We start from the raw sequence: 15,220 nt of genomic DNA, 5'->3' as shown, positions 1-15,220 counted from the left end.
CACTGTTAACAAACGATAAGCCCAGAGCACTTTCACAGATGTACAAATATATGACAGTATAGGTATAAAACAATGCATTATGTAGATAAATAAGCACAAATAACTAATTAAATGAGCAATAATAGAGTAATAAAAAGATACATATGCTTTGACACAGCTGTTCCTATAGGGGGAATGTGTGAAAGAGCAATCTATTAAAAACAAGAAAAATTATGATTAAAAGATATGACTGGGGCACTGCAGGAAAAGATGACGTTGGTATGTGGCATGAATACCTAGTAAAAAAGACTGATGGAAAAAGTGTGTAAATAGTGATTAGGATGGTAATTGAACCCATATCCCTAGAGATGTAAGACAGCAACGCTAAGCAGTGCAGCTCCCCAAGTTGCAGTATATAGAAAAGATTATGCAAAGGTGATAGTGCCTAGCAACCCAAACCTAGTTGACCTATGAAAATTAATTCTAATCTAGGTCATGGAAAAGGACAACAATGTTTTCTAGCTGGATAACCACAAGGTACACATTCATCTGACTACATTACACACACCCCACCTCCTTCGTGCTCATCCATTCCTGAAAAGGAAGAACAGAATGTTCCATAATTAGCAACAGAAGAAAAGGGAGAAAGGGAATCTCAGCAAACGTTGCATGGTTGTCATATCTCAGGGCTTATTCTTTTAGAGGCGAATAAGCAGTTTTACACACATTTGTTTTCTATACATACAAAATATGTATGAAGTGCTTAATTTATAAAGAAGGCAGGTTTTGAAGTTTTATTCACAAGCTGTGTAAATTGGAATTGAAATATGATAGCAGACAGCAACGCCCTCTTGTGGGCACACATTAGATCTGGACTTCTCTTTACCAAAAGCACCATAATCCAGGTATAGCGACACTTAAAGTGAGGAGCTGTTGCCCTCTTGTGTATGCATGAAATACACACATCTTACAAGAGTGCATCATGTTAGCCCTGCATAACAGGAAAGGATAAGGTGAGCATAACAAAACACTTAAGGAAAATCAGATTGTACTGTTAGTAAATCTTGTTACAAAACTAGTTCAGATTTTTGGAACTCAAGTCTAGCATTCTTCCTTCTTTAATGACAGTAAAATTAATTGAAATTAATTGTATATGGTAGGGATTAAAATATTTCAGTTTGCAATCTGGTTAAAAACAATAAAAGGTCATTTCAGTATTTCTGCACAACTGCATTAAGAGGGCATAATGAAGATTATTCTTCATTTGATTAGCAGTATATTTGCAAGTAAATTGAGATAGACTGTCACCACTGACTAAATATCCGCTCACCTCATCAAACCATGCAAAAGTCAACATTCCAAAGTATGCAAGTGACACCTAGACAAGTGTTAGAGTCTCCATATTGAAACGGGGTTGACTAATATAAAGGATTAATAACCAACAAAACAGCATTGTCAAGTCTTCCTATAGCCATCATTCTCTGGAAATAAAACAGAATAAAAACTGAGCTGGAGCACAGGGAAACTCTAGAGTAGAGAAACTTTTGGAAGACAATATAATGGTAACACGCAGCACATGATGACACACAGATTACTAAGAGTGTCAGCAGACAAAAGACAAAATAATAAAAGCGTCAAACCATAGTAGCACAACCTTAGTCACTGCTCCAACACAATATTTCAAGAAGTGTAACAGTGTTACAAAATTTCAGAGGCTAGATCATCGAAAAGACTTATGGTGCACAGCACAATCCTTCAATGACCACATCATGGAACCATTCTGTGCCTATTAGGTGAAGCTTGAACTCCCATCATATACTCAACCTGCTACTTTGCAAAGAAAGCTGAGAAGAAAAGGTGGGCAAATTCAACTGCTGACCTGTAAGCAAGAAAACAAACAGGAAGGTGCAGCGAAGGTCATGCAGCACCAAGTAAGGAATGGGTGGCTCAGAGCAGTACCAGCAAAGCAGTAAGGAGTAGCTGACGTGCGAGCCAAGAGAAGTTGATATACTTATACACAGCTGGCCTATGGCTTATCATCCGTGGTCCACGGCGACTGCTGGATACAGTGATGAGAGACACGCATGGAAGGACACCTTTAGAAGGGAGGAAGAGTCTGAGGAAGAGAGAGAACCAAGAGGGATCATAAAGTTACTGGATTAACAAAAATGTAAGTGTCCTTTTCCAAAAAAAGACTTCTTCTTTACTACCCAATCGCCAGTCCGCGCCATAAACACTGTGCTGCAACCCATTGATCTTCAGAAGACGTGAATGCTATAGAATGAAATTCATGTTATAGTGACCATAGTAGTAGACAACGTCCAGTCTACAGTCGTCATCCTCAGAACAAATATAGAACACTTCTTACAACTCTTAAGAACTGCTTTCCTGTTGCTACTCTTAAACTCATCTTTCATAATGAACAATTAAACTGTCAGGCCAGACAATGAGGTGGAATGTCAGTTAAGAGCAGGAAGGAAAGGGAGTAAATTCAAAACAGCACTGAGACATTCCTTTGAATACACAGTACTCTTCTAGGAGCACTGGTCACTGATATATTGCAGTTGCTGTTTTATTACAGGAATCTCAGCAATCCAGCCACTGTGAGACAAAACAGGAAAAAAAAACAACAGACACCTAGGAGTATACAGATATACATAGTACAGGTGCTGGTACATTAGAATATCATGACAAAGTTGATTTATTTCAGTAATTCCATTCAAAAAGTGAAACTTGTATATTAGATTCATTCATTACACACAGACTGATGTATTTCAAATGTTTATTTCTTTTAATGTTGATGATTATAACTGACAACTAATGAAAGTCCCAAATTCAGTATCTCGGAAAAATTAGAATATCAATTAAGACCAATGCAAAAAAAGGACTTTTAGAAATGTTGGCCAACTGAAAGGTATAAACATGAAAAGTATGAGCATGTACAGCACTCAATATTTAGTTGGGGCTCCTTTGGCCTGGATTACTGCAGCAATGCGGCGTGGCATGGAGTCGATCAATCTGTGGCACTGCTCAGGTGTTATGAGAGCCCATGTTGCTCTGATAGTGGCCTTCAGCTCTTCTGAATTGTTGGGTCTGGTGTATTGCATCTTCCTCTTCACAATACCCCATAGATTTTCTATGGGGTTAAGGTCAGGCGAGTTTGCTGGCCAATCAAGAACAGGGATACCATGGTCCTTAAACCAGGTACTGGTAGCTTTGGCAATGTGTGCAGGTGCCAGGTTCTGTTGGAAAATGAAATCTGCATCTCCATAAAGTTCGTCAGCAGCAGGAAGCATGAAGTGCTCTAAAACTTCCTGGTAGACGGCTGCATTGACCTTGGACCTCAGAAAACACAATGGACCAACACCAGCAGATGACATGGCACCCCAAACCATCACTGACTGTGGAAACTTTACACTGGACCTCACGCAACATGGATTCTGTGCCTCTCCTCTCTTCCTCCAGACTCTGGGACCTTGATTTCCAAAGGAAATGCAAAATTTACTTTCAACAGAGAACATAACTTTGGACCTCTCAGCAGCAGTCCAGTCCATTTTGTCTTTAGCCCAGGTGAGACGCTTCTGACGCTGTCTCTTGTTCAAGAGTGGCTTGACACAAGGAATGCGACAGCTGAAACCCATGTCTTGCATACGTCTGTGCGTGGTGGTTCTTGAAGCACTGACTCCAGCTGCAGTCCACTCTTTGTGAATCTCCCCCCACATTTTTGAATGGGTTTTGTTTCACAATCCTCTCCAGGGTGCGGTTATCCCTATTGCTTGTACACTTTTTTCTACCACATCTTGTCCTTCCCTTCGCCTCTCTATTAATGTGCTTGGACACAGAGCTCTGTGAACAGCCAGCCTCTTTAGCAATGACCTTTTGTGTCTTGCCCTCCTTGTGCAAGGTGTCAATGGTCGTCTTTTGGACAACTGGCAAGTCAGTAGTCTTCCCCATGATTGTGTAGCCTACAGAACTAGACTGAGAGACCATTTAAAGGCTTTTGCAGGTGTTTTGAGTTAATTAGCTGATTAGAGTGTGGCACCAGGTGTCTACAATATTGAACCTTTTCACAATATTCTAATTTTCCGAGATACTGAATTTGGGACTTTCATTAGTTGTCAGTTATAATCATCAACATTAAAAGAAATAAACATTTGAAATACATCAGTCTGTGTGTAATGAATGAATCTAATATACAAGTTTCACTTTTTGAATGGAATTACTGAAATAAATCAACTTTGTCATGATATTCTAATTTTATGACCAGCACCTGTATGTGTTAGGGGATATTGAAGCACCTGCTAGGCTTAGACCATTGCATGATGAGTCAGTCCTTGCCGATGACAAATTTAAAAGAACTGGAGATAGAGTCCAATGAAGATAGCCCCCTCTTTTACAAACCCAATATTTCAAATTTCCCTGCATGTGGCAAGTTACACCTTCACAGGAGTCAGACAGAATGCTTTAGCTCCATATGGAAGTAATCAGTTAGTACATACTAAAGAAGTTCTCTTTTCAGAAACTATATTATAATTATATAAGGGGAAACTGTGGCCAATTCTTTACTTATTCTTTAATTAACAGATACTTGTATTTAGCACTCAGTCTCACATATACTGGTGCCTTGCGCGGACAATATGCTATATTATAATTATATAAGGGGAAACTGTGACCAATTCTTTAATTATTCTTTAATTAACAGATACATGTATTTAGGACTCAGTCTCACATTTACTGGTGCCTTGTGCGGACAATATGCTACTTACTGTAAAGGAATTTGATAAAAATATACAAGTCTCATAAAGTTGCACAGCTCTATTCCAGCATAAGCATAATTAAGTTCTACTACTCACTAACAAGCTGAAGTGATTAAGGCATCAGGCTTATTTGTTGGGGTATTCATATTAGCCTAATCAGGAACTGCTAATACCAGATCATGTGCAAGGAAGCTTCCAAACTACTGTAGGTCTTATTTCTGATCTTCTAAGTCTCTTATGGTTAGCATTATGCAATACCAGTCAAAAGTTTTAGAACACCTCAGTTTTTTTCAGTTTTTATTGAAACGCAGAGTTTAATGTCAATGTATCATCAAATCAAGGCATAGAACAAATAAACAATGGTAAATAAAAAAAATATGGAGTCATTAAGTGTACAAAATTTTATTCAAATTTTTCATTCATCAAAGTAGCCACCTTTTGCCAAACCAAGGTAACACTTTTGATTCAGAATGCCAGCCACTCTGTACGAGTCACCAACTTTGCCTCCAGCAAAAGAACCCCAGAACATAACACTTCCTCCTACATTTTTGACAGTAGGTGTCACACACTGAAGAACAATCCTTTCACCAACTCAATGCCATACAAACGCCCCGCGTGATGAACCAAATTTTGATTCATCAGTCCCATAAGACTTTCTTCCAGTCTGAAGTAGTCCACAGACAGTACTTCATACCTCGTAGCATGGATCGTAGACTTTCTTAAAGTCAGACCTCAGTATGTGCGTCTTGGGAACTGCAGGTCTGACATTGTGGTCAGCAACACAGGAGCGCCGCAGGGGACTGTACTTTCTCCGGTCCTGTTCAGCCTACAGTATATACATCGGACTTCCAATACAACTCGGAGTCCTGCCACGTGCAAAAGTTCACTGACAACACTGCTATCGTGGGCTGCATCAGGAGTGGACAGAAGGAGGAGTATAGGGACCTAATCAAGGACTTTGTGAAATGGTGCAACTCAAACCATCTACACCTGAACACCAGCAAAACCAAGGAGCTGGTGGTGGATTTTAGGAGGACCAGGCCCCTCATGGACCCCGTGACCATCAGAGGTGACTGTGTGCAGATGGTGCAGACCTATAAATACCTGGGAGTGCAGCTGGATGATAAATTGGACTGGACTGGCAATACTGATGCTCTGTGTAAGAAAGGACAGAGCCGACTATACTTCCTTAGAAGGCTGGCGTCCTTCAACATCTGCAATAAGATACTACAGATTTTCTATCAGACGGTTGTGGCAAGTGCCCGCGGTGGTGTGCTGGGGAGGCAGCATAAAGAAAAGGGACACCTCACTCCTGGACAAATGGTGAGGAAGGCAGGCTGTATTGTAGGCATGGAGCTGGACAGCTTGACATCTGTGGCAGAGCGATGGGCGCTGAGCAGGCTCCTCTCAGTCATGGAGAATCCACTGCATCCACTGAACAGTATCATCTCCAGACAGAGGAGCAGCTTCAGTGACAGACTGCTGTCAATGTCCTGCTCCACTGACTGACTGAGGAGATCGTTCCTCCCCCACACTATGTGACTCTTCAATACCACCCATGAGGGGTAAACATTAACATTATTCAAAGTTATTGTCTGTCTGTCTGTATACCTGCATTATCACTCTTTAATATTTTCTTTATTAGTATGCTGCTGCTGGAGTATGTGAATTTCCCCTTGGGATTAATAAAGTATCTATCTATCAAGTCACTATTTTGTCCTTTAATGAATGGTCTTCATACTGCCACTTGCCCTGTCAAACCTGCAGCACAAAGTCTCCTCTTCACAACAGAAACTGAGACTTGTGCTTGAAGCTGTTGTGGTGTGAGGAAACTACCATGCAAGCTGGTTACCCTCAGACACTTGTGATTTGATTGGGTTGCCTCTGGATTGTGTAGGACACCATACATACCAAATTTTTTTTTAATACAATTTCTCTAAATGAAAGGCCTACACTTCTAAAAGTAACACTTCTCTGTCTCATTTCATTTGTTAATTGACATTTTCTTGCCATTATCACTGGAATACTGTACAAGTAGTACTTCAGAGGTTGTAGTAACACAGTCTGTTCCAACTCTGCTTTAAGATGGAGGTTTTTCAAGTAATAAACTGAAGTTGGGACATCTGTGCAAACCGTTTGCTTCAACTTGCAAGGCTTAATTTACTTTAATTGCTGTAGAACATCTGTATGTTGTAACCTATTAGTTGTTCCCTGAAGAAGGCCCATTTGTAGTATTCTGATATGTCTTTTATATTACAGATTTTGCTAACTTAAACTTTACATTTAAACCTCTGGCAGTTTACTGGTTATCTTTTCACCATTTTAGGTCATTCATTGCATTTCAACTGAATAATTTGAAGAAAAAGTAGAAAAACTGAAGTGTACTAAAACTTTTGACCAGTTGTGTATAATGTAACATTTTCAAGCACAGAAGGCATAGAAAGGTTCTAAGACGGACACATGAAGATCTTGAATGCAGCAATCAACACAGGGAGTTTAAGTATTAGAAATCCCAAATTTTTTTAGTGTCCCTCTCCACATTCAGCACCAGGGGCATCCAGAAATATGTCTGGCACATTATCAGTTGCAATTCCCAAAGCCAGAACAAAAATGTCCTAGGATTTCACTGTCAAAAGTATGTGGCAAAACAAGATATTAATTCATAAAACACAGATCTCACTCAAAGATGAAAGATTTGTATACTGTATATATTTTCCTTACGGTCTCTGTGGGCTACACTTTCTGAACAGTTGAATAACTTGTAAGGACAAAACGGGAATATCAACTGTACAGGTGTAACGTAAGAACACGGTTCACTAATGTTCAGAAAGGTAGGTGTGTTTATTTCTTACTAAACTAAGAGTTCTCTTAGCTGCAGCACTGACTTCAGAAAATAAAAGGCATGGAGACGAAGCAGCTGTAAGTGACAGCTCTAGACTCTTCAAGACCTGGTAAGGCTTAAAATTATGCAGCACAAGCCAAACCACAAGAAAACTTGAGACTAAACATGATCATTGTACTGAAATAATAATAAATACAAAATAAAAATGTAAAATTGGGCATATTGAAGATGTATTATATTATGAATGGAAAATAAAAAAAGCTACATGTAACAACTCAGTCTTTCCTGTAAGACATAAGATAAAACAAAACTGTTAGCCTCTGTGTATTAAATCCTGAATTATCAGCAACATATAACATCCCCTGCAACTTACAAGGTGGGAGGATGTCTATATTTAAGACCATGCTAATATATGAGAATCTGAACTACAGCTTAGGTGCCAAAATGCCTTTACTACTTCTCATTAAGATAGAAATGTGGGTCTTGTTTGAGCTGGACTGCGAAAGAGCAGTTTAGATGGAAAACAAATGGGGATTTGAACCTCCAATTTTTCACTGTTCAAAAGCATTTTGTGATACTCGGTTCTGTCTGTACAGAGATGGATCTTTTAGAACTCACTGATACCGGAGGGACTTTTTGCTCTCACCTTTTAAACTGCAAATGTTGAGACTGATTAAAGGAATTTGGGGTTTCAGGGGTCTGCAAACAACACTGAATATCTGGATGTTGTTCAGATTACAACTTCCAAAACAAGTTAGAGAGGCCACTTTGACAAACAAATCCATACACCTATTCATTTGTGAACCTGGTTGCAACTATCTGAAATGTGTCTTATATGTACAGACAGGCACACTCATGTAGACAAAGCAACCTATTCTGAAATACCTCGTACACTTCCAGATGTTATCATTAGCATACATCCCGAAAACATTAAAAGATTTTAGATATAAACTTGCAAATAAATTTACTTTCTCTGGGTCGAAATCGTGAGTTTGAGGTAGGGACTGCACAAATAACCTGCGGATTGAAGTTCAATGTCCTTGCCAGTTGCCCATACTGCCTATCAGATATACTTTTCTGCTTTGGAGTGTGCTTCTCAGATCTCCCATTAAATTTGCTTGTAACGCATCAGATGAGTCAAAGCTAACATCCTTCAAAAACCACCTCTCTCTCCAATTACTGCCAATGGCCCATACTTCCTGCTTATTTGAAATGAGACATTATACATGCAAAAGAAGTGCTCCAACCAGTCCTGAGGCATTTCAGCCTGGCACTGTGCTGACTCCCATTTGCAGCCCAGCCTGGCAGGAGTGCAAGCGGGTTGCCAGCATCTGAGCAAGGAGGTCACTTTAAAGATTCATGACATCTCCACAGGCAGCCTGGCAGAGCAGAGCCTTCGGGTGCTCAATGAAGCAAAACAAATACATGAGCGGGGGTGGGTCTCATTGGTTAAGGCTTCTCAAATGATGCTGGAAGCAAGGGTGCCCTTAGTATTACTAGGGATCGGAAGTACTACACTATCTCAATTGCCCAGTTGTAAACTGTAATATTTTCAACTAGTTGCCACGCCAGCTGTCATGAGATAAGGGTTTGTAAACTGTGATACTCTGAGCTGTCCAACGCGAAGTCTTCCGTGATCAGTGGTACCCTGAACCGTCCAGCAGCAAGACTCTTTGATCAGTAGTGCCCTGAGCTGTCCAATGCCAAGTCTCCTTGACCAGTGGTGTCCTGAGCTGTCTAACTGCCATGCATCCTCTCTAATGGTTCGCTGTAGCTGTCCAAACACAAAGCTCTACTACCTCCACTGTTACCCCGATAAACTCACCGTCTTCCGAACAAGCGAATTCCAGTAAAGGCCTTGGTGCTGTGCCGGCGAACCACCGGCACCTTCGCGATGTCGCCGTGTGACGGTTGCTCGGAGCCCGAAGAAGAGCTGGAGGTGGCCGCTTCATCTGGCTCTCGTCGACTCTCTGCGGCGTCTTTCGGATCTGGCGGCGGCGTGTCCATCCTCTCACTCAGCCCAGCACCACCGCACCTCCGAAGTCATACCGGTAAGACACGCACTCGCCTACAGAGTCCCCATATCAGTGGCTCCCAGTCACCTCGCCGCCAGCCGCGGAGCGGACTCCGAGGGGCAGACAGGAAGACTGACGGAAAACCGAACAGTGCCGAGCTGAGTCGGACCGAGCCGACTAGCGCCGAGTGGAATCGTGAGTCCTCGGAAAGGAAGCCAACCCACCGATGCTCGCAGCCTTGGATGCTTCTGCTCAGTTTGTCAGATCCTGGCTCGCCGTCTACTCAATTCACAGAAACCAGGAAGTGTCAGCAGCAGATGCAGTAACAGCAGGACCCAGTCGTAGGTGCCTTTTAATGTGCCTTCACTGTAACAGAATCAGTTACGCTGGAGTAGATCAGATGCCCCCTACTGGAAAGCCACATCATTTTCCCGGCGCCGAAACTGGCGATAAATTAATCCGTTCAATTCCTTTCACGGACAGTACTGCTAAGGATTGCATAGTCAGTCCATCCTCCACGTCAGGCTTAGCGCATGTAAGGGCGTGTTATCATCACAAAGGCTTGTTGTTAGGAGTTGGGTTGCAGTCAATCAATCTTTATATAGCGCCTTTCTATGAAGATAGCGACCCCAAGGCGTTTTACAAGTGCAGATTTGCACTACAGTATACTGTAATTTCTTACATAAAGCATACGTTTTGCAATTATGGCATTGAGATGTAAAATTGTTTGTTCAAGGTCATAAAATAAGTCATTTGTGAGGACTAAAACAACATCTTTGTGTTTTACAATGATCTGTAAGACCACATTGCATGTCTGTCAAATAAATATTAGCCATGTCTTGCTGCCCAGTGAAATGTGCCTGTCTGGCACTGGGACTGCTTTCTCCACTGTTGCCTAAGGCATGGTCTGGTGGATGAAAATAGAGTGGTGACCAAAGAGTATGGCTTCATTTGCCTGCTACATCCATTAGCAACATTTCTGCTTGTTTAAAGATGTCTGGCTTTGATGAGTTTGTGCTGATTAGAGCCAAGCAGGCAGAAGCTCACTGTAACAGGATTAGAAAGTCATTTGTCAGATTAAACCAGCAGGGCTGTATTGTCTGAATAAGCCTAATCAACTGAAGCACAAGCAGGACTGCCTTTTGTATTTCTGTACCTCTGCCCCCTTAGCTGAACAGCCATCACAGCCAACCACAACACGTTTCCGAAGAGATGGGAACATGACAGTGATTTTCCAAGAGTCTTTCAAGAATGATTTTTGGATTACATTTTTAGATCGATACAGAGACAATTATCAGCTATGATTTCTATGTCCATCTGCCAAATCCTTTTAATACATCCACTTGTTACAGCAGGCCACTTCTCTGCAGAAACATAAGAATATCCCCTGCGCAAAAATTCCATCATTCATTCTCAAAAGCTTGGGGTGAGGATAGAATTTCTGCAAATGGAATATCCGCCTATCAGGTTGGTCAACCTCATCAGACATGTCAGTACATGTGAAGAACAGTGCAACACTTTCAAAGCCAGACTGTTGGTCAGGCTGCAATAGCTCAGGTCAGGCATCTGGTACATCTGGGACCAAACCCAAATTCAAACAAACCCTGGTTTAGGCACAAGGCCGATCTGTAATGTACTTGTAGGGACTACAGTACACACACACACTGTCTGCAGACAATCCATTGTATGTTTGTGTGTCACCTGCAGATGGTTGCTTCACATCAACCAGGAACTAACACACAAAATGAACTTCATTTAAGCCTAGGGAATTTAATCATGCAAATTGAAACTAATCATTGATTAAAGTGATGAGTCTGAAAATCCTACTGAGTAACCCCTCCTGGCCAATCTGCAAGTGACCTTGATTGCAGAACTAAACACACACTACCTACAATTGACACAGGGAGCCAGCCTAAACTCAAAGGCCATTCTGTGAGAAATCTGGTCAATCATGTAGCACAGACTGATTCATGAACTATAAAGGGGCATGAGTGCTGGCTTACATAAAAGACAGACCTTCTAGAGAAGAAGCCTCTGGCCTAAAAAGAATCTCCAGCTAATTTCACAATACTAATCAATGAAAGCCACTGAGAATGTTGCCCAAAACAAAAGCATGTCTTACAAAACACTTTTTCAGCTATTAGATCTGTGGTCAAGTTTGAAACCTTTGATGGACCCACAGCATATTCAAGGTTGTGAATGGCCATTTCCAACCCTATTTCAAAAGATCTATCTACTAATATGCCAAATCTAATTGAAATAAAGGCACAAATGAGCAACAAAGTGGCTTGACTTAACCATTTCTCTCCAACCTCAAGTACTCAGAATGAGCATGGAAAGCATTAGCACATGCTTTATTAATCATTCCTATTTCTCAAGCATGCGGTAACAGCGGCACACAAGCCCTGAAGACAAGAGAAAATGACACATGCTATTTTGCACAAACAGTAGGGAAAATCAGTCCCAACAAGTAAAAACATCAGAAGCAACAGTAAAAAAAGAATGAGGAAGCGTCAGTGTTGCAAAGTGCCTGAAAGTAAAATGACAGGACTGCCTACAGTAAGGTAGCCAGAGGCATATTCAAATAACAAAATGGCGTTATTCATTCAGCAGCCTGACAATTACAGTTTACCCACAAACTGTCAGCCACTTCCTGCTATTCTTTATAGGCTCCAGTTACAGGGGTGTGGCATCCTAACAGCATCATGACATTGGGACAGAAAGATCACACTCCTCACATGAGGAACACAAGCATGCCTACATTAAAATCTGCATAAACAGAGATACATTGACACACAAAGCTAAATATATACTGTATATACTGTATACCACATAAAGAAAAAACACAACTGCATTATTACACAGAGGTGTGTATAATCATTAATGGATTACTTGGAAAACTTATTTTCATTGGTAGCCATCACTATGTTTAACCTGAACATTAGATATATTTTTGCCAGATTGCCTTCCTTAGAGTTCAGAAACAATCACAACATGACTTTCAGAGGAGTTTTTGTGTTCCATTAAGATGCTTCTGCAATCTTATTCTGCTTGGCTTGAATCCATGTAAATTTTATTTTATATGACCCTACCATAACTCCCAAAGTCTTTATTTTGACTTATCATTAGACCACATAGAAAACTAGCTATGTTCTGCTAAGGGCTTCTGAAGTATTACTGTATATACAGTGTGACTCTCAGAAGTATAACTGAATTTCAGACCTTTTCCTACTTCACTATGACCAAGAAGACCCTACAAACCTTCACTACATCAAACTAGCTTTCTCAGAAACATAGAAGTGCTTCACTGGAACTTGTAAGCAGCATTCTGTATTTGACCGGGACATTAAGTGAAATCAGCACCACAACTCTGCAGCATCTAGTACTACTGTCTTACACCTCCAGGAGATTTCAGCTAGAATTTAAGCCCTGACACTATCTGCATGGAGTCTGCATTTTCTCCCCAAGTCTCTGTGGGTTTCCTCATACATATTAATGGGAAAATTTAAATTCATATGGTATGAGTTTTTGTTCATGAATGTGTTGTGTGTTGTACTGTTACTGTGTCACCTAATGATTCCTGACTTGTTATCTAATGTTGCTGAGATTACACAAGTCCCCAAAAGCAGTTTAAAAAAAAAAAAAAAGATGAACTGATTAGGTTACCTTATACTGCCTTTCTGAGGCCATTACTACAAGACATTATGCCCACAGGGACCTTGCTGTGTCTCTGGTAAAACTTATTGTACCCTGCTGTGACTTGATGGTGTCTGAAATCTACACAAAGGGTGGATCGGCAAGAATGTTCTGACACTGTTGCACAAGCTGCCAGTCTAATCAGCCCTAAGAAGAGGGCGAGAGACAGAGAGAGAGAGAGAGAGTGAGATTGCTGTACATACCTCCTGTCCATGCTTACTGGAGGCGTAGGAGGGACAATCCATTTTTTCTTCTGTTTCCACATAAGTCATCTTAACACAAAGGCAGCATCAGTATTCAAGCGTGGACATTGTCCTCATGGTCACCAGTGTGTCACGTCTACAGACTCCCTCTTTTCTTACTGTTGTAATATATTTTTGCAAAGTTCCCTTTTTGACTTCCTTGTACTTGTGACAGTGAGGCAGCTTAACTTCTATATTGAGAACCAAAAATAAAGACGGCAGAATCCACTCCTTATTGAACACTAGCACCTCCTTGGCCCACCCTCCTGCAGTCCTCATTGGCTACTATCACATACTTTGCTCCCTTCTCCTGCTCAGCACTTCGTCATAGGCTTTCCATTGCTGGACTGAAAAGTGCCGAGGTTACCCCTCATTGCACATCTCACAAATAATGATGGACTTGCTGTTGTTGAAATCATTTTTTTCTGTTGAAATTACTTACCATCAAAGTCAGTTTTTATGACAACACCTACAAATGCTGTGACTATTCCTCTCTGTTGTACTCAAAAGCACTGATTCCAGTTCTCACTTTGCCTGACATAGAAAGGCTACGGTCACTCCTCACGCACATACACATATATGTACACACAGACACACACAGACTCTTTGGAATTACTCATATACTGTATGTACTACTGTGGTTACATCTAATTTGTATGTTTTGCTCCACTATTTAACTTTCCAGTCACACAAGAATGGAAGGAAAGTTTAATTATTGGTGAACTTGACCGGATCAGTACACCATGGCAATAAATGTGTGAACCTGCAGAGAGGGCAGAAAAAGAAACCTTCAATGTCAATGAACAAAAAGAAAATGGTTAAAAACACATATACAGTATCACTTATGCATACTAACTACATTATAATATCAAAATGGAATACATACTGTAGATAAAAAATGAGCTCATAGAGGACTGTCAAAACTGTTCATCCTTATGAGAGCACTGTGATATGCTGACAAAGTCTTTTCAAGTTCCCAGACTCCCCATTCTGTCTTTGCTACTTCAAATATTTCCATAATTTTTCTCACAATGATATTGTTGTGGTTTCTCAAAAGTTGGTAAGAAAGAATATTCATCTTACCTGGTCTTTCAAATATTGATAAATTATTCTTATTTGCCCTATTATATTCTGCACACTGTAACAAAAAATGAAACTCTGTCTTCACCACTTCTGCCTGATTGTGATCACAGCATCTCTCTCTTTCTCTCCTCTTCATAAAGTGATTTTCTAGTGTCCATTATTATTAAAGGTGAGTTTTGGTTACTGGATCAGTTGCAGCACACGGGTTTGTGGGAAATGTTTTTTTTTTTTTTTTTTCACATTATTCAATGAGCAATTCCGTTTTCCAGTGATTAAGTCTCATTTTCTCATTAATCCCAGTTAGTTCGTTTCATGTTCTCATAATCTGCTTGACTTTGCCTTTGGAATCTGGTCACCACTGTTGTGAGTAAGCCTGCTGATCGAAAAGATTCTTCCCAGGTTTCATCTCTTTGGTTTAAAACCTCTTTCTACTGAAACAAGATGAAAGATGCTGATGGGCATAAGCAGTGTGTGAATGTCTAACTCTACGCTCTGTGTACTGACTTGAACATGCAGAATTTTACACCCAGTATCTGCTGTAAGAAGCCCTGACAACTCTTCAGAATCCTCCTTTCAATCTAAGGTAAAGCAATGGACTGAATGACA

At 40.7% G+C, this 15,220-nt stretch overlaps 1 protein-coding gene across 9 annotated transcripts in view; it reads right to left on the bottom strand.

Moving 5' to 3' along the window:
* dgkza (diacylglycerol kinase, zeta a) overlaps window positions 1-15,220 on the bottom strand; it is a 218,608-nt gene that overhangs the window by 185,867 nt on the left and 17,521 nt on the right. For 2 of the 9 annotated variants that reach the window (XM_051922706.1, XM_051922707.1), the window contains exon 1: window positions 9,404-9,909. The exons of 2 other annotated variants lie outside the window; for them this stretch is intronic. In XM_051922706.1, coding sequence (XP_051778666.1) covers window positions 9,404-9,585 — 182 coding nt within the window. In that variant the 5' untranslated portion in view covers window positions 9,586-9,909. Of the gene's footprint in view, window positions 1-1,990; window positions 2,096-9,403; window positions 9,911-13,492; window positions 13,678-15,220 lie in introns of those variants that run through there. 5 more of the 9 variants (XM_051922704.1, XM_051922701.1, XM_051922702.1 and 2 more) reach the window with 5 other exon arrangements.

The sequence above is a fragment of the Erpetoichthys calabaricus genome, chromosome 2, assembly GCF_900747795.2.
Source record: "Erpetoichthys calabaricus chromosome 2, fErpCal1.3, whole genome shotgun sequence".
Lineage (NCBI taxonomy): Eukaryota > Metazoa > Chordata > Cladistia > Polypteriformes > Polypteridae > Erpetoichthys > Erpetoichthys calabaricus.
This window is presented reverse-complemented; position numbering and strand designations above follow the sequence as displayed.